Genomic DNA, 26,409 nt, shown 5'->3' with positions numbered 1-26,409 from the left:
TCAAAATGGTGTTTCACTCAACTGAGTAAAAAATATAACCACATAACCTGATAACCAGGCAAGCATGAACAACCTCAATGATTAATTTTGTTCGAATAAATAAAAAACTTAAAAAAAATTTACTGTACAGCAAATAGGTTAAATTATCAGTAGCAAACCAATTCAAACTCCTTAACTTTTCTTACAGGGCGTATATAGTTACTCAGATACTTAAAAATAACTGGCGTTGGAAGCATTCATATATTTTCATAAATTTATCGAATACCTTTTGTACTTTTTTAGCAACATAAATATGAATTTATTTATGTTCGGGTTATTATTACAATCGAATAAGCATAAATTAACAGCTTAGAAGTGATGAGAACTCAAAGGAAAATGGCTAGGGTTGAAAGTCATTATACAGAAATATTTACTTATCCATATGTATTAGAGGTTTACGCCGCCGCGGCGTTCGGCGCCTTAGGAATTTTGTACAAAATTTTCATGATGTATGCACACTGAATTGCATCGTTTGAAGGAACGTATAAATAGTGCTATTTTGCAAAATAAAATTTAATTTTCAAATTCCATTTTTAATTTTGACTATGAACTTATTTATTTTTCCAAATAAAATATAACTTATTAAAAAAAAAACAGAAAAAAGTTGTTCGTTCGAAAGCGTTTATTAAAGTTAATTTAGGGTCGAAGACTGGTCATCTGGCGATTTTTATGCGTATTAAACAATTTTTTGCAATACCACAATAACAAAAAAGTGATTACACATCAAAAACTTTAAACGCGAATATCTTAGAAAGCAATTTTAACATTAGCGCCTTTATTGCATCTAACTCCTCAGTTATTGGAGATAAATCTAAATAAAAGTTAATTTTCTTTTGTTTATTTTTTTTTCTTTGCATGTGGGCAAAACTTATGTTGCCTTCAATCTGACAAGGTCTATCTAATTTTTTGCTCTCCCTGAGCAGACGACACTGCAGACAACTTGCCGGACTGCTGACAGGTCACTTCACGTGGCACAAACACCTGACTGTGATAGGCGCAAATGACAAGTCCATTTGCCCATCTTGCCTTGAAAAAGACGGTGGAATACTTTTTGTGCCTCTTGCTTGCTTGGTTATTTGTCATCGATTTTTTTAAACTCGTTCTTTTCCCTGTTGTCAGTTTGTGAGCTTTGGGAATATTTAGAAATGTATCAGCAGGGGGTCCACCGAAACCAGTAAATTTTTGAAAGCGGTCTACAAGAAAAAAAGTTTGGAAACCTCTGATCTAGATAGTACCGGAAAAACAAACAAAATGCGCACCTCCTCTTTGAAACACCTTTCGAACAAAAGAACAATCATTCAAATCGGTTTAGAAACATAGGAACACTAGGCAGGAATAGATTTGTATGGAATTTCGTTAGCGCCGCGGCCGCCGCAAAGCCTGTCAGCGTAAACCTCTAATATGTAACGAAATAGCTTACCAAATGCTTAATCGAGTAACAGGCGTCGTTCCATAAATTTTTAGTATGCATGTGTATATGAAATGTTTGGACAAATTGATGAATCCATTAATTTACAGCTTTTAGCGTGGTTGGAGTCTTGAAGGATCTTCCTTCCCTGAAAAAAAACTCCGAAACAATATTTTAGGAGGCGATATGTTTTTAGTTGCTGAGTGTCTAAAACTAAGTTTAAATGAAATTTAATTGAGCCAATTACATTTTTAATTGAGATACCACTTTTTCGCGTTCGATTAGAAATGTTCCACAGATGTGGGAAGTTACTTAAATTGTACCTCTCGTTAATTTGAAAGTCAATTTGTACAAGCGCACCATTTTATGTACGTTTGGAACGTAGGCAAACAACATTTCAGGAAATTATTTTTACTTTCTTACTTTTTATTAACATTTCAATGCAATTACTTGATTAACTGCATGCCTCAACTTAATATAAGGCGCTAAGTAATATTTAAAATATCCTTTGAATATGTTGGCGTGAAAAATTATACTAACTTTTTAATTCAGTTTGTATTGCCCAGAAAAGGTCCTGCTATTGCCAATCTATAGTAAGCTTCAGGACTCGGCCATACACTATTTATTTGAGCATTTCCTCCACAGTTATAGAAGATCACATTTTAAGTAGCGGTATCACCTACCGTGTTCGCAGCGTTAGGGTTAAATAAAACTGAAGAAAAACGTATATCAATTAGTTAGATATTTCATTATTTATGATCAATAGCTATACATTTTATAATTTGTCTAGTCGAAAAATCATTATTTTTCTATCTATATTACAGTTTCATGCAGTACAGTCACCGTGACAAAATGTCAAGCCGCCTTAAGGACACTACAAGCCTTTCAGTTCTTTCGTCCAACCTGCCTTTGTAAAGAGCCTGGAATGGATCCGGATTGTAATCATTTCCGGGATTTTCTTTTCGATCATCCATGCGGATTTGTGCTTAAAAAAGGTGAGTGAAATTGTAGATAAATGTTTTCTTAATTTTTCGTTGCTCTTGATGAGGGCTAATAAGAAGTTACATACTTTTAAGGCAAAACATTTGTTTTAGAAGATATCGCTGCTACATAATCGATAAAAACATCAAAAACGACATCTCTAAATTACATATACACCGCCTACAGCTTGAGAATCCTCGTTGAGAGGCTTCGTTGGGCCCCACGCTTTACGAGAGCGTCAGTTCGTTCGTTGTTATCAAAAACCTGAAGTCATGGTTCAAAAAAGTTTTGCAATTGTCCATCAGCCTTGAGTAGAAATGATGATTAAAATTTAGTACAAAAATATTATTGGAAGTAACTACAAGATATTAATCGATTAATCAGCATATTCGACTATTTTTGTTTTTAATTTTTTTGGTACTTTATAAGTCAGGATTTTCGAGACTACTTAAGGATTCCCAGGACTATTTCGTGATTTTCTGGAATATTTCAGAATTTTTATTAAATTAATATCAATGTATTTATCGGTTCTGCAATCGTTATATCAATCGGTATTATTTTCGATATAATATTCTACATTTTTAATGATATATTTTTCGATATAAATATTTGTTGACATATCTAGCTTTATTGCTATCGATATAGAAACCGATATATTTATCGATATATATTAACTCGAAAAATACCGAAATAGTCTCTAAATTCCACAACATCTCTAAGCAGTCTCGAAAATGTAGATAAAGTTCTAGGAAACCCAAAAATTCTAGAAACCTCGAAGTAGTCCCGAAATTTCCGCAAAGTCCCATAAATTCTAAAAATCCCAAAGTAGTGTCGAAAATATCAAAATAGTCCCGAGAATCCAGAAATAATACCTACTCTAAAACTCTAAAAATATCGAAATAGTCGCAAAAATGCCGAAGGAGCCCCAAAAATACCACGATAGTTGCAAAAATCTCGATATAGTTTCGAAAATCCTAAACATCCAGAAGCAATCTCGAAAACCCCGAAATAGTCCCTAAAATCTTGAAATAGGCTCGAAAATACCAAAATTCTGTATTTTGTATTTAATCAAGTCATAAGTACAAAGTGGTTTTGTATCCATGTATTTAGTAAAGACAAAGTATCAAGTTCACAATTTTGTCCATAAATGACAAAAACGTCAGCTTGTGAGATATGCTCCAGTCTTGGACAAGCATAAAACGTCTAATTTAAATTTGAATATTTTTTCTGGGTTATCCCAAGATACCTTGTATCTTTGCGCTTATTCAAATTGGCTTTCTTTCCTGCGATTAAGAAGATGATGTTGGACTTTAGGGGAATTTTTAGCAATCCCTTATTTCAGTACATTTTCTCGGTTGATTTTAAGGCTACCTGCAATCTCTGGGCAATGCTGTCTTCATGCCTGTCCAACATGTATAAGGCTGGATCATCTGAAATAAGGAAAACCTTGAATTGGTTGTCATTTTAGTTTTTTTAAGAGCTCATCATCATCAACCAGTGCCAATTCTTACTAATTGTATACTACGTCCTGGTTCTTNTTGATTTTAAGGCTACCTGCAATCTCTGGGCAATGCTGTCTTCATGCCTGCCCAAACATGTATAAGGCTGGATCATCTGAAATACAGAAAACTTTTGAATTGGTTGCCATTTTAGGTTTTTTAAGAGCTCATCATCATCAACCAGTGCCAATACTTACTAATTGTCTACTGCGTCCTGGTTCTGATAGTATAGTTCTGAGTTCCACCATGCTTATGATCCATGGCAGTTATGCACTATATTAGTTTCTAGTAGTTATTGTGCTATTTTCTTTACATAAGTAGATGTACATACTTATGTATATTCCGTTCAAATAGAGTGCCTTTTATGCAAATATATACCATAGTGTAAACCTTACCCATTGCTTCTTATCCTCGCCGTACTAGAAATTATACATTTAACCTTTAAGTAAATATCCGATTAATTTAAATGAAGATGCTTAAATGCAATTAATTCGACGGCTCATTACCTTCGCCCTAACGCGCACGCTTACAATCACACAATCGCACTCAATCGCATATACATAGGTACATACACAAACAAACAAGTACCGCACACACACGCTACCAGTGCGCTTGAGTAGCCGAGCAGCAGGGTGTAATAAATTTCGCAAGCAACTCCTTGCTGCCATCTCCTAACAACTAACAACAATAGCCGACAGGAAGGCTAAGCAGCAACAACAACNGTACATACTTATGTATATTCCGTTCAAATAGAGTGCCTTTTATGCAAATATATACCATAGTGTAAACCTTACCCATTGCTTCTTATCCTCGCCGTACTAGAAATTATACATTTAACCTTTAAGTAAATATCCGATTAATTTAAATGAAGATGCTTAAATGCAATTAATTCGACGGCTCATTACCTTCGCCCTAACGCGCACGCTTACAATCACACAATCGCACTCAATCGCATATACATAGGTACATACACAAACAAACAAGTACCGCACACACACGCTACCAGTGCGCTTGAGTAGCCGAGCAGCAGGGTGTAATAAATTTCGCAGCAACTCCTTGCTGCCATCTCCTAACAACTAACAACAATACCCGACAGGCAGGCTAAGAAGCAACAACAAACAACAATGATGCATTAAAGGTGGCATCAAAACCATATTGCGGCTTAAGAGGACATTTGTACGCGTATGTGTATCTGCGAAAGTTGCGAAGATTTATTGTTATTACAAAATTAAGTAGCGCACTTCAATCATGCGGTGAATTACGCAGCAACAAATTGTAATTTATAAAGTGGAAACTCCTGAGGATTCGCCACTTTGCCGCAATGAGCTGCAACTAGACACTTAAGCGAAGCTGGAAGAATAAGATTGGCAGCACCGCCACACATGCACTACACACATACTGTATATAATCACACCATGCCGAAAATCTGACTAGCTCAAAACTAGCGTAGAACTAGACCTTTTGCCGACAGTACTAGTTCTAGCTCAATACCCAAGCGATGCTTTCAACTGTCCAGTTTTACACGGCGATGCTATTGGCGGTGGAAATTGTCGCCCAGTGCAATTACTATTCAACTAGTTTTTAACCGGTTCCGTTTTGGACATTTGGAATTGGCAAATTCAACGGAAAATGTTGAGACGGAAACAAGTGCTTCTTGAATGTATGTTTTTAATTTAACAAAAACTTGCTAATAAAAGGCTAAAGAGTAACACTTAGAAAAAGGCCAATGAAAGTAAAGGTGGCTACGTACACAGATAAAGAAAAGAATAAAGGTAAATGTAAAAAAAAAAAAACAAAGATCCTTAAGGATAAAGGCAGAAACGAAGCCCAAAGTAAATATAAACACTTTACTTATATAAGGGCAAGGGTGAAGCGGAATATGTTGATGAAGAAGATGAAAACATAAAAGTAAAAACAAAGACAAATGTAAAGAAAAATATGAGGATGAGGATACTGATAAAAGTAAAGATGAAGATAGAGAAAGAAAGATTAAAATAGATTTAGTTATAGAGAAAAGGATATACTAGATGGAGACACAGACTCAATCTGCTAACTATTTTAGGATTTTAGAAACTTTCGTAATTCTCGGGACTTATCGATATCATATTATTTATCGAATTTGTTATCGATTTTCTAATCGACTTCGATATCCATTTTCTAATCGTTTTTTCTACCAGTATTATTATCGATTTTGTTACCGAAAATTTTGTCGAATTTGTCATCGACTTTGTTATCGATATTTTACCGATTTTGTTATCGACTATTTATCGATTTTGTTATCGATTATTTATCGATTTTGTTATCGATATTTTACCGATTTTGTTATCGATTATTTATCGATTATTTTTATCGATTTTGTTAACAATTATTGATAGATTTTGTTACCGATATTTTTATCGATAAATTTATCGATATTTTTTCGATTTTCTAATCGACTTTTCTACCAATATTATTATAGATTTTGCTATCGAAATTTTTATCGAATTTGTCATCGATTTTGTTATTGATATTTTTATCGGTTTTGTTATCGATATTTTCTTGGATGTTACTATCGATTTTGTTATCGATAGAGTATAAAGATACATATTAAGATAAAGGGAAGCAGAATAACATAAGTGTAATTAGAACGAACTGGAGTAGAGGGACCCCTAGATAGAAAAAAGACAAAAAATATAACCTTAAGCAAAAGTAGATGTATGTATGTATGTACATATGTATGCATATGTATGTATATTGAATATGAGACAAAAGAGATATGTAACGTAAGTGTCACTTCTCCAGTGTGGACTAGGCGCACTTACCTTTTTTTATAAGAAACCGTTTTTAAGATTAGATTTTCGGATATTTTTTTCGCTTTTCCTTTTCTGTTACAGATTCCATTTTTGTTGCATATTTTGTTATAAAAACAAATATTATTGTATGCTGCACGCAACAATTTAAATTCATTAAATTTGAAAACTCACACAAACTGCCTCCACCGCACTGCTTGAGTCGCATACACCGCAAGTTTCAACTGTCCCACTCTGTGGCCGTTTTGCACTAGTTCAGAGATAGTTCTGAAATATTTAGTTCGGATCTAGCGCTTTTCCAAACTGTCTCTAAATTTTTCTGCAGGATAAGCACGCACAGACACACACACACATGCGCCAATATACAGTTTTGTGCGTCAAGTGTGAGGAAGCCACGGAAATTGAGTAAAGTGCACCTGAAGAAAATCCAGCTTTCTTCAATATTTTTTTTTTTTACTTCAAGCGCAATATGTCTGTTGCATATTTACCGGCGCATATTTTAACGTTTGTATGCGTGTGTGTGTGTGTGTGTGCGTGTGTGTGCTCGCCGAAATAAAGTTGGGTTTAAAATTGCAATAATGCTTGATATATAAGACAGACAAATCACTTTTGTCTCGCGCACATCTATGTTAATATCTGCATACGTACGCATGAGGGTAGTCAATAAATGTGTGCGTGTGTGTGAGTGCGCCCCTAGCACCTGCAACGTGACAATGCGCCCATTTATAGTGTCTTTCGTGATTGCAGCAAAATCAGTTGAATAAAGTAGCACCCGTGCAATGTCACTTTGTTTTTGCTATTCTCTCTTGAGCATCCTATAGGCTACCAGATACTCAACAGCCACACATATGCGCAAGGATAGTGTTGTTAGTAATGGCAACAGCAACGGCATCATTTCATGAGGAGGTATTTCCGTGGTAACAAGCTATATACATATGTATGTAGCTTGTGGTAACTACACAAGAACAGGCATATGAATGAATGTGTAGAATATTAGGCATATGGATTTTTTAGCCGTCTTCGTCTGAATATTTTTGAAGTGAATCTTCTTTGCGCTCGGATGGATGTAAATGCAAACATCGATGTAGCGAAAAAGCGACAGAATCATTGGGCTCAAATTCCAAACTCCAATGAAACGAAAAGGCTACAGCAGAAAGGAAGCGATGGCGATAAAATGGAAATTAAAATTAATATGTTTTAAGATTACGTTCGAGATTTAGATTGAGATTATGATTAAAATTAAGATTAAGATTATGTTTAAGACTATCATTAGGATTTAGACTAAAATAAGATTCAGATTAAGATTAAAAGATATATTCTGTTTAAGATTAGGATTATGATTAAGATTAAGATTAAATCTAAGATTGGAATTAAGGTTAAGAATCAGTTTAAGAATAAAACTAGGATGAAGATTAGGATGAAGATTAAGACTAGGATTAAGATTCGGATCATGATTAAGATTAAGATTGAGGTTAAAGTTAATACTAAGATTTAGATTAAGATTAAGTTTAAGATGGAGATTTAGATTAAAAATAAGACTATTGAGATTAAGATTAAGACTAAACTAAGGCAAAGATTAGGATTAAGACTATAATTAAGATTAAGACTAGATTATGTTTGAGATTCATTTCAGTCATGCGTATATGTATACACAAGCTGTTTTTTATGTTTGCTACTGGATAAGTTTCGACAAAAGGAAAAAAAGTTTCGGAAAGGTGGTCACATACTAATGTGTTCTTTTGCTTAAAAATTACTTAACCGCCATTTTTAATTTTGAAAATGTGACATCAGATTCGTAATCAGCAACCCCAGAAACCCACTGGAAACGTGTTTTAACCCTTGAAAATGTTTAAAACGTTCACTATCAACGTTTTAATTTTAGTACTTCTTTTTAATTTGATCCCCATATTGGATCCGCCATTTTGAATTTAATTAATTTTAAAATTGACTTAATTAATNAAACGTTCACTATCAACGTTTTAATTTTAGTACTTCTTTTTAATTTGATCGCCATATTGGATCCGCCATTTTGAATTTAGAAAAATTGACTTCAGATTCGTAATCGGCGACCACAAAAAGTCTCGATTGCCGGGTTTCGAACAAATCCAATCATTTTTTTTTTAATGGACCGCCATTTTGGATCCGGCTTTTTGAATTTCGAAAAACTGACTTCAGATCCCTAATTATCAACCCCAGAAACCCCCTGTTAACAAGTTTCAAGCCATGATAATGCGTAAATTGTTCAGTATCAACGTTTTAATTTTACTAGTCTCTTTTCGAGAGCATATTTTCGGGCACTAGGCCCATTCTAACTGCCCAAGCCAGGTATATAACTAAGGGAATATTCCCCAGTAATTATGTGTAAAAAACTAATTTTTAGCTGCATTTTAACATGTCAAGAAAATAAAAAAATTGAGAACAGCAGCGTTTTTATAAAAAACCGACCAGCGCGACCTCTAAGAAAACTTTTTTTTTTTCAAAATAAAAATACACGTTTCTCTTTTTTTATCATAAATAACAAAAATTTGAGGTAGCGTTTATGAATTTCCAAAAAAAATATTTTTTTGAACCACTCTAATGCATACATGTGTACATATATGGAAAAATCCAAGTCAACGGAGTAGAAAAATTTAAAAACCTACTCTTGGCGGCAGAAAAAAAGTCATATGCGTAATGTACATATGAAACATAATTCGAACAATAGCTTGTCATATTGAAAGGCGGAAATGCTGGCGAAGAGTCGCAAGACAACCAGACTGCCTCGGTATCCGAGTACAAAAGCATCTTTGTGAGAAAATCGGCTCATAAGCTTATATAGAATGGCAGTAAACTATTTCTCCAAATGCTCCTTTAAATATACAAACGTACATTCACTTGACTTGAATAAGTAGTCTCTGGTTATCGTCGATAGGTACCCGTACTTGTAGCATTTTTGTCGCATTCTTCACGTTTTAGAAGTGAAATTTTAGCAAAACTGTATTCATATCCAGGCGAAAGAAAATATGTGTGCAACCCAATCACAATTTCCATTGTCATATTAGGCATCATTGCAAACAATCTGGCTACTCTGCCCAATAGCATGATGCTCTTTGTTTTAGTTTAGCAGGGTTCCAAAAACTACATACTAAACGTTAGAAGAAAGGTACTTATACTTAAATGCAACACTGAAAAAAATCATAAGTCCACCTCAAAATACGAACTCCTTTCAGAAACTTAACAAACAAATTATTAGATTATTGCGTGGAATTTTACACGAGTGTACCGTGTTTTTATGGTGAACGAAAGGTATATTCTATTCACCAGTGCGCGATGGATATTTGCAAGGGCAACGCGAACCAAGGGCTTCTGTTTTCATGGGAGAACAAGATCAGCGTTAACAGGTTGACGTTTTTACTGCCTGTCGAGCGAAAGGTTGGCAGCTGAGAAATAAAAGTTATTATGATTCCTACTCACCATCCTCAAACAGCTACGGCGTTAAGTTTCAGTGCCCATTCAAACTCCGGTCAAAACCGAAAGGCACAGGAATACCCATATCCTCCATATCAGGAGAGATGGCATCAAGAATGACCTCAGTAGCCAAGCAGTGACTGTTCCCTACAATTGAAGTAAGCCTGATTTAAGAGTAAACCGTAGAGAGAGAGAGAGAGTTTGGAATTCTATGATCAGTTTCAGTTGCACCATAAACGATTCTAGAGCTTTGCAGTTAAAGTTAAAATTTAGCTTTCCAATTATGGCTACACTAGCTGGTACTCAGACTGCTCACTTCTCTCTTTTTTATCACCTGCCTTGGGAAAATTCTGAAGAAATCCCCAATCTTAAGCTTGAGATTAACGGAGAGTTCCGGAGAGAACACACTCCCTCCAACTTTGATCCGTCAATATATATGTTTACTGGGCCTCTGCTGATCTTTCATTAACCCCCAGGGGAATGTGTCTGGAAAAGTTTTCGGGTTAAAAGTACACCAATTCTACATAGATTGTTGGTAGAGCGCCGACATCATCGCTCATTTAAACTTTTTATGTAGAAAATTCCTCCAGAAAATGACCACGTACAACGTACTAACTTTACTTGATTATCGTTTCATACATCAAGTCATTACCTAAAAACAGGGACCGCTTCTAGAGCAGTAGAAAAGCAATCAATCGCATGAAGCTGTGCATTAGGCACTTTATATTTCGNCCAATTATGGCTACACTAGCTGGTACTCAGACTGCTCACTTCTCTCTTTTAATGTTATCACCTGCCTTGGGAAAATTCTGATGAAATCCCCAAGCTTAAGCTTGAGATTAACGGAGAGTTCCGGAGAGAACACACTCCCTCCAACTTTGATCCATCAATATATATGTTTACTGGGCCTCTGCTGATCTTTCATTAACCCCCAGGGGAATGTGTCTGGAAAAGTTTTCGGGTTAAAAATACACCAATTCTACATAGATTGTTGGTAGAGCGGTCTGCACAAACCTTACCCTCAATGCCCATGAGTGGCCCAAGCGCCTTCTTGATACCAACAAGGGCAGCTTATAACATTTGCTCTTACATCATCGCTCATTTAAACTTTTTATGTAGAAAATTCCTCCAGAAAATTACCACGTACAACGTACTAACTTTACTTGATTATCGTTTCATACATCAAGTAATTACCTAAAAACAGGGGCCGCTTCTAGAGCAGCAGAAAAGCAATCAATCGCTTGAAGCTGTGCATTAGGCACTTTATATTTCCTAGTGAACAATGCGGGATCCATTTTTCCAGCAATAGTGGCAAGTCTGCAGTGAACAAATTAATTACTTAGTTTAAGTACCCCTACATAAGATCATAGAGAGTGTCAAATAATGTCCTTCTGACGATGAGTGCCACGCCTTGAGCTTAGGGCATAACCAAACGGCCCCTCCTTTCTATAACGTCGTTCACGACGACGACCTGGAAAAGAATGAGAGAACGCTTCCAGGCACAGAAACTATGGTCACACTGCTTTGCGCAGATATAAATTAACAAAACCTGGTAACCTTTTTCCAGTACTTAGTCCATAAGAAGAGTCAGGGCTGTACAAATGGACNGAACAAATTAATTACTTAGTTTAAGTACCCCTACATAAGATCATAGAGAGAGTCAAATAATGTCCTTCTAACGATGAGTGCCACGCTGTGAGCTTAGGAGATAACCAAACGGCCCCTCCTTTCTATAACGTCGTTCACGACAACGACCTGGAAAAGAATGAGAGAACGCTTCCAGATATAAATTAACAAAACCTGGTAACCTTTTTCCAGTACTTAGTCCATAAGAAGAGTCAGGGCTGTACAAATGGAGCCTATAGCAGTAATTCCACACTGTTTAGGATTTGTAGAGAAATTAGCATCGAGAAAAAGCTCAGATGACTGCTTATGGGTCAGTTTACTTTCTTTTCTATCAAGTACAGGGAACGGGATTTGCCTTAAGAACTCGCATAAGTCCCAGAGATACATGGGAGATTTCACATTTCCGCAGAACTTCCAACATAATTAGATTTAGAGAACACACAAACTTCCTAAACAGATCAAAGCTCTCCTGGGAGGTTTCCGGTGGAATGTTCTGCGGTTTTCTGCGATATAACTCTCAGTTTGTCCCTATAAATGCTCGTAGAGTCCTAAGAGAAGGATATTCCTCCTGAAAGACTGATCTTCGTCCTTTTAAGACGATCCTTGTTCAGAGAATNTTTGCCTTAAGAACTCGCATAAGTCACAGAGATACATGGGAGATTTCACAATTCCGCAGAACTTCCAACATAATTAGATTTAGAGAACACACAAACTTCCTAAACAGATGAAAGCTCTCCTGGGAGGTTTCCGGTGGAATGTTCTGCGGTTTCCTGCGATATAACTCTCAGTTTGTCCCTATAAATGCTCGTAGAGTCCTAAGAGAAGGATCTTCCTCCTGAAAGACTGATCTTCGTCCTTTTAAGACGATCCTTGTTCAGAGAAAATTTATTATAACTATGGTTCGAAAATAAGTGAGTATCAATAGCCGTTGAAGCGGAAATATGGTATATTAGAGAAGAAAAGGCCAGGATAAGGTCAAAGGACCTCATTTCTGACCGCAGTTAGAAACGTTGGGTCGTTGCCCCTGTAGCGAATACCTAATTTCTTACTTAGACTTAATTCTAGAAATAATAACTCACTTTTCATGTTCCAAGCACCATCTGACCGAATGTCGTGAGTTCGCGTCATTGCCAATTTTTACGCCGGCCTTTCGACACTTTTTCCCGAAGTACCACCTCCCGGAGCAGAAGTGTGTCTAGGTTTTTCCACCTCGTCGTCTATATCAGCCAGAACTCGCCAGTGCCGCTTATATTCCTTAAGTTAGGGAAAATAAATACTTCCACTTCATTTCATTTTGATTCATCAATATGTACCGTGGCGGAAAAGCAAATAGTGAAGAGAAATTATAACAAATTTGGTTCTTTCTCTTTTGTTTTTTTAATGTTTATATTCTTATATGGAGGTATAGCGCACTATCGAAAAAAAAATCGTAAGTCCGGATCTCGATTTTTGCGCAAAAATTGCGAAAATTTGACAGGGACCTAGAAAAAAGGTTATGCTCGGAGCTAAATTGTTGTTATCGTAGATTCTCAGGTAGAACGCTTAAAAACCCAAACCAGAATGAGAACAAAACTTTTGAGAGTGAGAATAAAACTTTAGAGAGCGTTCTCAACGGGAATTATATAAGAAAAAAAACCCTGTGGAACGTTCACAAAGATAACAACGAGCGTACATTTCCAAGGGAACAAAATGAGAACAATAGCCTTCGGAACGTTCTGCCAAAGTACAACACGAGAAAAAAAAAATTTATAGCGTTCCATTAGTTTAAAATATTTGCATACATACTAAAATTACTCAAAAAGAACTGAATGATAATTATACAAACTAAGTCGGGGAAAGTTTAAGACACAATTTTTTTTTGCACAGAAAATGAAAAATTGTTCCATAAATGAACAGTTCACCCTAATTATAAATGACGTGGAAGTTGAAATGATTCACCTTACCCCTGGCTTAGATTTAACAATCATCGTTCTCACTGAAACGATTTTTCATCCCAACATTCTTAACGGTAAGTTCTCAAAACTTCAGTTCTCATTTTTTTCTTTAGCATAACGTTCCGCAGACTTTCGTTCTCATTTTGTTCTTACTGGAAATTTTCCCGAAAGTTTGGTTCTTCAATAGAACGTTTTCGGAGAGTTGCTTTCCCATTTAGTTCTTTACGCTAACCTTCCTAAACCTTTTGTACTCATTTTGTTTCCGTCCACACTGTTCGCAATACTTTTTTCCCGTTTGGTTCTTTTGTGGAAATATCATTGACATTACATTTTGTCCTCGACCTATACCAAACCAGAACGCATTCTCAATCCCTGCAATTAGGAAAAGCTTCATCTAAATTTAAAACTTTTTAATCAGAATTTCCATAAAAAAAAAATTTGGGGGCAGTCAATCATCAACGGTAAGTTGAAGCTACTTCAAATTTGCACTTTGTTGCACTAAAATTTAGTGGGCTAAAAATCTGCGTACTAAAAGTTTTTCTAAAAATTTTGATTGAAAAGTGTGTAAAGCTTCGATGAAACCGAATTTTCTCAATTTTCGGACAAAGCTTAATATTTCCATGGTTTTTGCTAGATATTTAGTGTGCTATACTTTCGTAATAAAATATAATAAGCATTTGTTCGCTTGTCACCATATCGCCCTGATTTCAAGACGCGATTACTGCTCAGCCACGGNGAAATTTTCCCGAAAGTTTGGTTCTTCAATAGAACGTTTTCGGAGAGTTGTTTTCCCATTTAGTTCTTTACGCTAACCTTCCTAAACCTTTTGTACTCATTTTGTTTCCGTCCACACTGTTCGCAATACTTTTTTCCCGTTTAGTTCTTTTGTGGTAACGTTATTTACATTACATTTTGTTCTCGAGCAGAACTATACAAAACCGGAACGCATTCACAGTCCCTGCAATTAGAAAAAGTTTCATCTAAATTTAAAACTTTTTAATAAGAATTTCCATAAAAAAAAATTTGGGTGCAGGCCGTCGCCAAAAAATTTTCCAAATATCAACGGTAAGTTGAAGCTACTTCAAATTTGCACTTTGTTGCACTAAAATTTAGTGGGCTAAAAATCTGCGTACTAAAAGTTTTTCTATAAATTTTGATTGAAAAGTGTGTAAAGCTTCGATGAAACCGAATTTTCTCAATTTTCGGACAAAGCTTAATATTCGAACTAACATCGTTTTTGCTAGATATTTAGTGTGCTATACTTTCGTAATAAAATATAAAAAGCATTTGTTCCCTTGTCACCCCATATCGCCCTGATTTCAAGATGCGATTACTGCTCAGCAACGTTTAATGGATCAGGACTACACTAGCGCAAGGTTAATATAAAAGGTTTGCCGAATTTTATTTATGACTTACAACTCCACATACATATGTACCTAGAATAGAAAAAGTTTACAGATATTTCCCTTCTACCTTTTTTTTTAAAGTGGCTTCGTTTCACGCAATTTTATATTACGAGTATAAGGTCAGTACTTAGTTTCCCTAAGAACTTAAACATATTTATATACTTACATGCATTTACGAAGATTTTTTGATATGTACTGATGTGTGCCCNACATACATATGTACCTAGAATAGAAAAAGTTTACAGATATTTCCCTTCTAACTTTTTTTTAAAGTGGCTTCGTTTCACGCAATTTTATATTACGAGTATACGATCAGCGCTTAGTTTCCCTAAGAATTTAAACATATTTATATACTTACATGCATTTACGAAGATTTTTAGATATGTATTGATGTGTGCCGGTGCATATGTATGTAAGCGTGTATGTGTGTAGAAGAACGACAGTAGAACTCAAGCACCTTAAAGTAATTTCCAAGTAATGGCACTTTAGCTTCGCCGACATTGTGCTTGTAACAGACTGCACACATGTCTGGCTATAAAATACCAATTTTCTTCAGCAACCACCAATTCGAAGCTGAAAGCGAATGTGTGAGGTTGAATGTGTGGTTTATATAGAAAATAAAATTGCCAAAGGACATTCTGGTTTACTACACATATGTATGCATTAAAGGGCAATCTACATATGTATGTAGCCGTAGGTATAGCGTAGCATGTTCATATGTATTGGGATTGATGTATGCATAAATGATTTTAAAATGTTCTACAAGCACAAACACTTTAAATTCATCTTTAATTCAATTTAAGTTATAAATGTATGTATGTATGTATATAAAAGCATTATATACCTTTATGTATGTGCGATGAGTTTTTTGCATCTTGAGTACTTTTATACAAGTACTATATCTAAGCCTCCGTTTTTTGCCAATTACAGCCGAAAAGGATCCATATCCCATAGATGCATTGCCAACGTGCAATCACGCACTATCTGTGTGCCAGCAGGAGCGTAAATGCCTGAAGCTTTTCGAGGATTTCAAAGCGCATTGTAAAGTGAGAGACAATAAGTGCAAAATGGAAAACAGGTAATTGAATTAAAATCGAACGAATTACTGAAGAGTTATTTAGTATTAATTGTGAACGTTAAATAAAAGGAAGAAACAATTTTATTTTAATTTAAAGGAGATGACATGAGAAAGTAGTTAGTTAGTAAATTTTCCCTTAAGGTTGAAATCAAATTGTGCTTATATGCGTGTGTAGCTTTCAATTATTTCCCAGATACAAAAGATTTGGTTAATTTGGGTAGGTTAATAAATATCCCACTTAACCATTTGCTATCCCTACTGAAATCGAGGAGATCCAACAGTTCCACGTCCGCTATCTTTCCCAGACTGTTGAAGAAGCATGAACCCAGGTGCTTGAGGCGCTTCGAATGTAGGCCCGAACATTGGCACAGAAAGTGGTCAATTAATTATTTGTCATTCTCATCGCGGAAGCTTCTGGCTTCAAGCCCCTTGGGTCGCACTTTTCCCAAATTTCCGAGTAGCCTAATGGTCGTTAAGGAGCATTGTCTTATTAAAAGCCTTCCACTTCCATAGCCATAAGCAATTGGTCACGGTGTGAATGACTTTGTCCTCCAGGGTGCTTCACTCTATCCTTTTCCGTTTTTAGCAGACAAAAGCTTTCAAGAGCTTCTCTGCCAGGGAAATAGAAAACTCCGATTAGTTCATACAGCCAGTTCATGGAAAGCAATGAGTTCTCTTCGGGTGCATCGCTTTTCTGCTTTATAAAAAATTAATGTATTTTCATCTATTAAGTGTTTGTAGAGTAAAATACTGCTAAGCATCTGGACAGTGGACCAGCTATTGGGATAAACAACGAACCATTTGGTTGTAATATAACTTGCTCAGTTCAAGAATATACATTAGAAGAATGTACATTAGGGCGCATCACTCTACATAGAAAAAAAAGGTATTTCTTTAGAATTATGAAATGTATCATATTTTGGAACTTCCGCCAAAATACCTCAGAAAAAATATTAAGATTTACTTGGGGTGGAAGGTTTTGAAATCTCCTCCAAAATTGGGTTTTTTATCATGCAAAAAAACGAAGCCTTAAAATATCTACCGCATAACTATAAGCAAAATGTATACACACTTTTTTATAGGGGACTTTTAATATTAAAATATCTTTGCGAAAGTGTTAAAAATTAATACAATTTATTATTTCGGTGGAAAACGTGCAACTTTTTTGGTGGTGACGTGCCTTAATGTGCCTACATATTTATGCCTTGTATAAGTGACCAAAAATAGTTGTGGATTATGCTAATTAACACTAATTATTAAACAAACCTTCTTTGTATTCGTATTTTCCTTGCCACCTTGCATTTACCTACGAAATTAACTCATCGAAAGAAATGTCCCGCTTCAACTTTTATGCCACTGCTAGCCAGATAACAATTGTCAACTCATACAAAGTGTTCATTGTATTTTGCCAGCAGTGGTAACTTAATTAAGTCTATTGCCATTCTATGTCAACCAGCCGCAGTTAATTAGCTTTCTGTACTACTGATTTTCCTGCTTTTCTTTTGCCGCATTCACCACTAGATACGTATTCCCAACGCAACAGGTCGCTGCACCAGCCAACAACTATTAAAATCAATTATTATCATCGATAATGAATTTTACATAATTAATAGTCAAAGTGGCAGCATTATGTAGCAGGCGTAGCAGCTGTGGGGGAGCCACTGGAATTCTGGTTAACACGCCAGTGCTAGTGGAACTTCTAGCAACCACAAGAGTGGGTTGTAACCACAATAGCTATATTTCATATTCAATACTGCTCTTTCGTCCCACTTATGGCAGCACACCAGCGCTAACGGGATCTGAGCAGAATGAAAATAAACTTTTCCATTTCATAACTCTAAGTTCACTTGCACTTTGTGCGAAAGATGCCATACATACTACATACATATATATGTATATAAGGTCAGAACATTTGCATAACTATGTTACCCTTTCGGTAGGGATTTTCATACAATGCAGGTAGGTAAGCTTACGAGTATTGTTAGAGGCCAGCAAAGGTAACTGAAAAACTTACTGAATATGGGCAATTCTCAATTAGTTCGAACTGGTTTATTAACAAACATCAGAACGTTAGAAGTATGTGCTTGCAATAGAAAAGAATTTAGGAAGAGTCAAAGTGGCGTGACTCCGTTTTGAAGTGAAACTTCTTTAGCGGCGGTTGGTTGGTTGGGAGTAAATTGGCAAATTCAGCGGAAATTGCACACGGAAATGGTGCAACGGAAATGGTGTAACGGAAGTCGTGCAACGGAAATAGATGGGCCTGAAACAAGTGCTTCTTGTGTGTATGCACATGTTATTAATTTAACACAAACTTGCTAATAAAAGGTTAAAGATTAACCCTTAGAAACTGGCCAACACAAGAATGAAAGTAAATGTTAGTACGTACATAGATAAAGAAAAGGATAAAGGCAAAGGTAAAAATAAAAACAAAAACAAAGATGCGTAAAGATAAAGGCAAAAATTAAGATCAAGGTAAATTAAAACATTTTACTTATATATGTACATAAGGGAAAAGGCGAAGGAAAATATCGTCGCCTGGGTAAAAGATTGTCGCAAGCGCAATTTTGACGATTTTTAGTTCTAGGTGCGTTTATATTTTGAAATAAAGTCTTTCGTTTGGTGTCATCAGTTTTTAGATATCTGCTTTAGTTTCCGAGATATTGACTACAATTTTTTCGATAATTCAGTAAAAATTTAGTTAGCGATGCAGTCATATTAAACTAGTTAATATCTTAAAATTGGCGGTCTCAATTTTTTCATATCTTTTTTTGTTTCCGAGTTATTGAGTATAAAATGTCGTTAATTTAATAGAAATTTTCATCACATTTTGTCGTACTTCATACAAAGTGGCTGCCACATTGTGGACAAATGACCCTCACGACAAAATTTTACCAAAGAAAATCCTTTATAAACTAAAAACTATTTAACAATAAATATTAAAAATTAAATAACTTAAGAATTTGGCGAACTAGTAACATTTTCAGAGACTTTGGAGAAAATCTATCTTCGCATTTTTGAGAAATTGCATTCCAAACTTCAATCGCGATTTCCCGAAACCTACCGAAATTAACACAGGACAATCTTTTACCCAGGCGACGATATGTAGATGAAGAAAATGATAAACATAAAAGTAAAAACAAAGACAAATATAAAGAAAAAGATTAGGATGATACCGATAAAAGTAGAGATGAAGATAGATATTTTTAACGACTTTGTTATCGATATTTTTTATCGATTTGTTATTGGTTTTGTTATCGAAGTTGTCATAGATTTTGTTATCGATATTTTATCGAGTTTTTATCGATTTTGTTATCGATTATTTATCGATTTTGTTTTCGATTATTTATTGATTTTGTTATCGATTGTTTTATAGATATTTTTATCGATTTTGTTATCGATTTTTTTATCGATTTTGTTATCAATATGTTTATCGATTTTGCTACCAATATTATTATCGATTTTGCTATCGAAACTTTTATCGGTTTTGTTGTCGATATTTTGTTGGGTTTACTATCGATTTTGTTATCGGTAGAGTATAAAGATAAAAATGAAGATAAAGGAAAACAGAATAACATAAATTTAATTAGAAGGAACAGGATAGAGGTAGGGATCTAAATAGAGAAAATACAAAAAGTAAAAGCAGATGTACATATGTATGTATTTTGGTTATGCGACAAAATAGATATGTAACGTAAGTTTCAATTCTCCAGTGTGGCCCAGGCGCACTTACTTTTTTTTTTAATTCTGACACTAGCGGTTTTTATAGTATACTGTAGCTGGTGTATACCAGTGTACTGAACAAGCCGATTCATTTACGTTTTCAAGGTACTAGAAAAAAATACAAGCGCAAGTATGATTCACACAAGCCAATTCAACACATAGCTTGAACGCAAATGAATACGGAAGTAGCTTGAATCGAACAAGTGTGAACACAACAGCAGCAATTGTAAATACATAAATGTATACGTACATATTGCAAACCATCAATCAGCTTGTTGCAACCATTCATTGTATTTGTATCTCGGTAACCGATTTACCAATTTGTACCAAACTCAGTACAATCATTGACCTTGGAATAAAACCGCTATATTTTGAAAATTTTCGAAATCGGACTAAAATTACGCCCGCTTTTGATATAAAAAAAACGTTGCTTTAAAATTTCGCACCACGTTGGACGTTGTATTCAAGCAGCTAAAGGAACGTATACTAAAAATTTCAGACATGTGCTCATGATGTAAAAAACAAATTAATTTTTTTAACAAACAAAAATTCCAAGTTTGTGAGAATTGCCCATATGCATATATGTATGTACGTAAATACATACAGTTAAAAAAATAAGAAATAGATACTCGTAAGAGCACATGTATGTACATTATTTGTGTGCTTTTCCTAACTTGCACCAGACTTGCCTCAAGCACAAGTTCTTGTATACATTTCTAATTGAAATTTGATTGGGAAGAGAGCCGGCAAACGACAAACCGCAACCTCTTGGCGATTTCGTCGCATTGTGTGCAAAAAGTAGTTGAAAAGGCAAAAGAAAAAATGCAAAACACATTTGGCTACGACAGTATGTAATGGCTATGAATAGAGAATGTTGTTTGTAGGGGTAATTGAAGCAGCGGGTGAGACTCACAATACAGTTAAGCGTAAGTCGTTATGAAAGTTTTAATGCGGCTGGCTACGAGCGACTCTCTTTCGCTTTATTGTAGTAACTTGAGCTGAAGTGCATTAAATTTGAATAGTTGGACAAATTGGTGCTATGAAAATGTTTACCACTACATAGTGGATGTGTATGTGCATTAGATGGGGTCGCAAACGCTTTTAACTAACATACCTCCCCACAAATTGTTTTTCAAAATTTACTTGGCAAGGACGTTGGTGCAATGGAAATTTTCATCCTTGATATGCCCTGAAAACAAAACAGAATCGAATTTTATTCACAAATTTTTTATTTGTAATCAGATTTAAATGAGTGGCACATATATCGGAAATATATCTATATTTAAGTACTATGTACCTATTCAAAATAATATTGACACACACTTTTTTTCTTTGAGCTGTAAACTCCATTAACTCATTTTCTATCTGCCTTAAATAGATGTAATGTGTTACTTTCAAAAATACATTTAAAATTATGTACATAAAACGCCTTAAACTCGAAGCATAAATAAAAAAATTATGAAGAAAAGTCGATTTTGAATATTTTTAGGCAAAGTTGTTAAAGTGCTAATCTGATTAACGATTAAAATGTCATTCACAACTAAAGATTCAAATTAATTAATCATAATCATCTGCGTGACTAACGATTAAATTTTTTCAATCGGTAATCGTCGGTTATGATTACGATTAATTAATTTTAATCATCAATCGTTAATCCGATTAAAAAGAATCTGATTAAGTGGTCTAGTTTGTACTCATTTTAAATCAAATACCATTTACGGTTATGCTTTTGTGTTTAACGCTTATAAAAAACATACGCTTATATAAACTACCAATAATAATAAAAATAAAAATATATATAACATAAACTGGGAAGTTTTACAACCCATCGCAAATGTGCAGAGAGATATTAAAACCTAGTTTGCATAAGGTCTGTTGGTAATAGGTCACAAACAAAATGTACACCACTTAGATTGATGAAGGAAACCGACTTAGCCATACCCGATTAACTGAGCTTGTGTGTAAAAGACAATTCCAGCTTAAATTAATTAATCACCAAATCTACTTAATCAAATCAAGGGTAAATTATTAAAAATTAATTTTTCTTTAATTACGGTTACGTTTAACTGTTTAATCAGATTAAATTAAGTCAAGATTAACTGTAATTCGATTGAGTTTAATCAAATTAACTAATTGATTAAAAAATCAACCGATTAGTGCCATCACTGCTTTTAGGACGTCTCAAATGCAGCCACTTTTATGGCGCTTCCCAAAAAGGTTTTTTGTTTTGTATGCCTACCGAACACGGCTAATGTACAAGTAAATGTGTATTCTTTATAAGTGCTTATGTTAAATAAAGCGTAGTTCTACATGGCCTATAGAGTGCCAAAAGGATTTTAATCTAAAAACTTATGTCAATTAAAACGTAAGAACAACACATGTACAAAAAAAGAGTTCAATAACTGACAAAAGTTAATTGATTAATTACAGCTTCTACGTTAAAGTGTTTTTATCTTAATTTTTTTTCATAAGTTTCAACCATATTGTAGAATTGTAAGACTACTCGATTTTGGGCTTTTACTGCAATACAACCGTAGGTAATTTCTGAAAATGAGCCTAATAAGCCCAAAAACGGGGCTTTTTAAAAAGTTTCGACTCTAGCGCCACCTATCTGGTACAATTGCAACCCATATGCATTCAAGTGATACCGAAAATGCAAAAAATAGTCAAAATATTTAAGGACGGGGCAGTAAGAATCGCGTGAGATTACATTGTCTTAGTTTTCATCCAACTTTCCTTGAGTTGACTTGTCGCTTATCTATTCAAGGATGAACCAAAGGTAGCCAGTGATATTGTCATCCGCTGATATCATTTTTCGCTAACTCGACACCCTTGCATCTTCTTACGATGTCAGTGCGAGCGAATACCATACAAGTAAGTTAATTTAGGAAATAATATGACACAATCGAAAGGGAATTCAAAGAACCTCGGCTAATCCATTAAAAAGCGCACTAAAAATATGCGTTTGATATCGATTTAGCCTAAGACCTCATCGTTAGCATATCTTTCAGTTGGTCTTTCTAAAGACGGAAAAGAGCTATTAAGATATGTAGTTGCCACAATTGACAATTGTCTTCCGACATGGGAATTGGGAGTTAAAACCATTTGCCAGAATTACCCTGCTCTATACTACTCTATATTATCGTCCGAACACAATTTAGTTGAGCTCCTGTAATGCCAAAGTCACTTGGTTGGGAAAATTTTTGGCAACCTTGCTATTAAGACGAGTGCCACAACTCGTGAGCCGAAAAGTCAAGTTTTGCCTTTCTTACGATTGACTGACTTCACAGCATTTAAAATGGAGAGACCACCATGCATAATAAAATGAATAAAGTTCTTTAAACAGTTGGCAACCCTCCTCAAAAATATTTTCGGCAGTAAATTTTCCTAAGCCTCTTCAGTTTGATATGTATACTACAATAAAAAATGTATCTTATCAATTAAATGAAATTAAAATTTTGAAACATTTGGAAACCTTCTACAAAAATATTTTCGGCTTTAGGTTTGCTTAAACCCCTTTTTCCTTAACAGCAATATTGAAACAATTGCTTTATTTTATCAATTTATTTCGACTGCGATTTTCAAACAGGTGGCAACTCTTAATTTTTTCTTTCTTTATTTTAAGTAAGACCCCTTGAAATACGTCGGTGAAAACTGCATTCAATTCCATTTTTATTATTATTATTCGAGTGATACGCGTACAATCTTGAGTTGGCTTCGGTTGCTCTAAAAGTTTATTTTCATACAAATAGATGAGCCGAAAATAATGTTACTCATACGCCATGTCTCGCCGAATATAGTCCAATTAATAAGAAAATAAATAACAATTGATTGCCCAAAAGTGATTGGTCGTAGCGTAATAATATTTAATGCAGTTATTTCTCTACAAAATAATATTTCTACAATCTGATACGATGTACAAGAAATTAACTGTTATACATATTTATGGGCACATCCATAATTTCGTACTCCAACTGAAAGAAATACTTAGCTCCAGTTTTTCAGTTCCAGTTCAAACTTAGATTACGTAATCTTATCTTGAACAGCTGGCTGACACAATATTGGCCAATATTAGTTTAAATCAGCCTACTTAGGCGTTTAAACTAAGTTTAAACCACAGCCGTGCACTGAAAAACTGGCCCTTACATTTATATAGCTTCACAAACGCAATTTGAGTGAAAAATTATTATTTTTTTTAGTTTAATGCGACAATGAAAACTGAGAAATTTGCTAATGAAAGCGGCAGTTAAAAAAAGGTAATGATTAACGACACAAATTCATAAACAGTAAGTTTTTTTTGTTTTTTGAAATTAAATCGTTAGGAAATCTCAAACTCCTTGAGCTGTGAATTTTTAAGTAGCTCCAAAAACCCAGGACGCAAAGAATTATCTTAATAGGCCCCATAAAGCTGCTTTGTAAAAAAAAAACGATTTTAGTAACTTTGTCGCGCAGAAAATGACCAATTTTTGTATGTTCTATATAGAATGACCATAAGTTTGCATGTATGTTTAATCTTTACTAAACTTATTTTTATACATAAATTTCAAACTATAAATTTTGCTAATTCATTTTGAATTTGTTTTTCTTCCTTTCACCACAGAGATGCGTGTCACGACTCGTGGACGAATTTACGCCTCTCGCCCATGTTCGGCTGCATATGTCCGAATAATCATATGAAAAAACGCTGTGATCGTATATTTAATATTGTTAATCACAATCCATGTGTGGGTAAGTTATGAAAAAATCTAAAAAAAAAAAAATTTACTTAAAAAATGCTATGCAAAGCCAGAAGAAAACACTTAAATAGCAGCAATAAAATAAAAAGTTATCAACTGCAATGCAACAAGTATTTACATCATCAACACAGCGTAAATTGTGCAAGAGTAATATAAATAAGTATTTTGCTGAAAATGCATTTCGCATAAGTAAAATATGTAGTAAAAGTAAAGGAACTAATTTAATTTCTGCACCACTATCAGCAAGCGACCGAAACTGCAAGAACAATGAAAAATTCGCAACAAATGAAAATAAGGACGAATTGAAAATCCAAAAAAAAAAAATATATATATATATATATCTGAAATTTTAAGCAAAAAATTGACTCTTCAAAAGAAAATTTATTTTGTATATTTTCTCGATTTTATTTTCTCTTTCGTTGTTTCGCTTTGTTTTCGTAAATTTCAGTTATTCATTTTTGTTTTTATGTATGTAACTCAAACCACTCTTAACTACCTAATTCTTTCTTTGGTTTACTTGTTTTCCTTACTTCCGTTAACTCTCGGTTTGTTCCTTTACTTTGTTGTATTTCTAACTCATTGAAATTTTCCATTCAATCGCTTCCAAGAAATATATTTTTTTTAAAGTAAACAACCAACAATCGCACGCTTTATGCATCAAATCAAACTATGCCACTCAATTTAAGTACCTACTTATTAAATAACAACCTGCTACTTAATACTCTCTGTAGCCAACAAACAAACGAAAAGTGACAAATAAGTAAAAACATTAAGCAAACAATTGAAATCTGACAATATTGTTAACTCTTACTTTCACCTCAACTCACATACACACACACACACACACATACGCATTCGCAATCACTACCGCCAAGACACTCACCGCCTCAAGACGCCGACCACCACCAGCATCGCCAAACATTTACCAGCCAGTCGCACACACTGATGACACTCAGCCACATCCACAGCCGCCACCAACAGCCAGCCAATAATAGTTGTGCTTAAAGTAAGCTTCTGTTCTGACAGCGTTTTGCACTTTACTCACTCAATCAACAACAATTTCCTACACCGCTACGTCAAGTGCTTACTTTGTGAAATTCTCGCTCGCTATCCGTCTCCCTTCCTAGCCCTTGCGCTTACATATGCTTTCTTACTGTGTTCTACATAATGCTTTCCAAGTGCATATATACATACATACAAATCCTTAGTCCTTTCTATACGCTCTTTGTTTGCATTTCTTCATTCTGCATTAAAATTTACACTTTACACGCACCTCTTCTACTGCTTCTGTATTCTCTTTGCAATGTATATACACAAGTCTACCCCGCTCGCTCGCTCGTTTGCCTGCTTTTACTTAGCTATATTTACTAAATTCTAAATATATATAGGTGTGTATGTATGTTTGATTGCTTGCTTGTGTAACTTCCTGCTGTAGCAATTTGCTAAAAAGCAATTGCATCTGTACTTGCATCTACATAAACTATATACTTATGTATATATACCTGCACTTACCGTCGTCGGCAATTGCTGTCGTTGTCGCTGTCACAGCCACTGTCACTGTTGGAGTTCCTGTCGCTGTGACATTTGCTGTCATCAGCGCTGTTGAAATCATTGCGTCATGTGCCTTTCTAAAAGCTTCAACCGGTTAGCTCACCTTACTTATGTAGCTTGAAAGTCGAAAGCAACACCTTTGGTTGTATAGTATACTAGCAATTACCCGGCGTGCTTCGCTGCGCCTTAAATGTA

At 34.8% G+C, this 26,409-nt stretch overlaps 1 protein-coding gene across 1 annotated transcript in view; it reads left to right on the top strand.

The window, feature by feature from the left end:
• LOC108367161 (uncharacterized) overlaps nucleotides 1-26,409 on the top strand; it is a gene marked incomplete at its 3' end in the record, with an annotated part of 64,549 nt that overhangs the window by 10,452 nt on the left and 27,688 nt on the right. Inside the window, exons 3-5 of the mRNA XM_017621757.1 lie at nucleotides 2,272-2,442; nucleotides 16,060-16,207; nucleotides 24,528-24,655. Coding sequence (XP_017477246.1) covers nucleotides 2,272-2,442; nucleotides 16,060-16,207; nucleotides 24,528-24,655 — 447 coding nt within the window. The remainder of the gene's footprint in view (nucleotides 1-2,271; nucleotides 2,443-16,059; nucleotides 16,208-24,527; nucleotides 24,656-26,409) is intronic.

The sequence above is a fragment of the Rhagoletis zephyria genome, unplaced genomic scaffold, assembly GCF_001687245.7.
Source record: "Rhagoletis zephyria isolate East Lansing unplaced genomic scaffold, Rhagoletis_zephyria_1.1 Rzeph_scaffold_02571, whole genome shotgun sequence".
Lineage (NCBI taxonomy): Eukaryota > Metazoa > Arthropoda > Insecta > Diptera > Tephritidae > Rhagoletis > Rhagoletis zephyria.
This window is presented reverse-complemented; position numbering and strand designations above follow the sequence as displayed.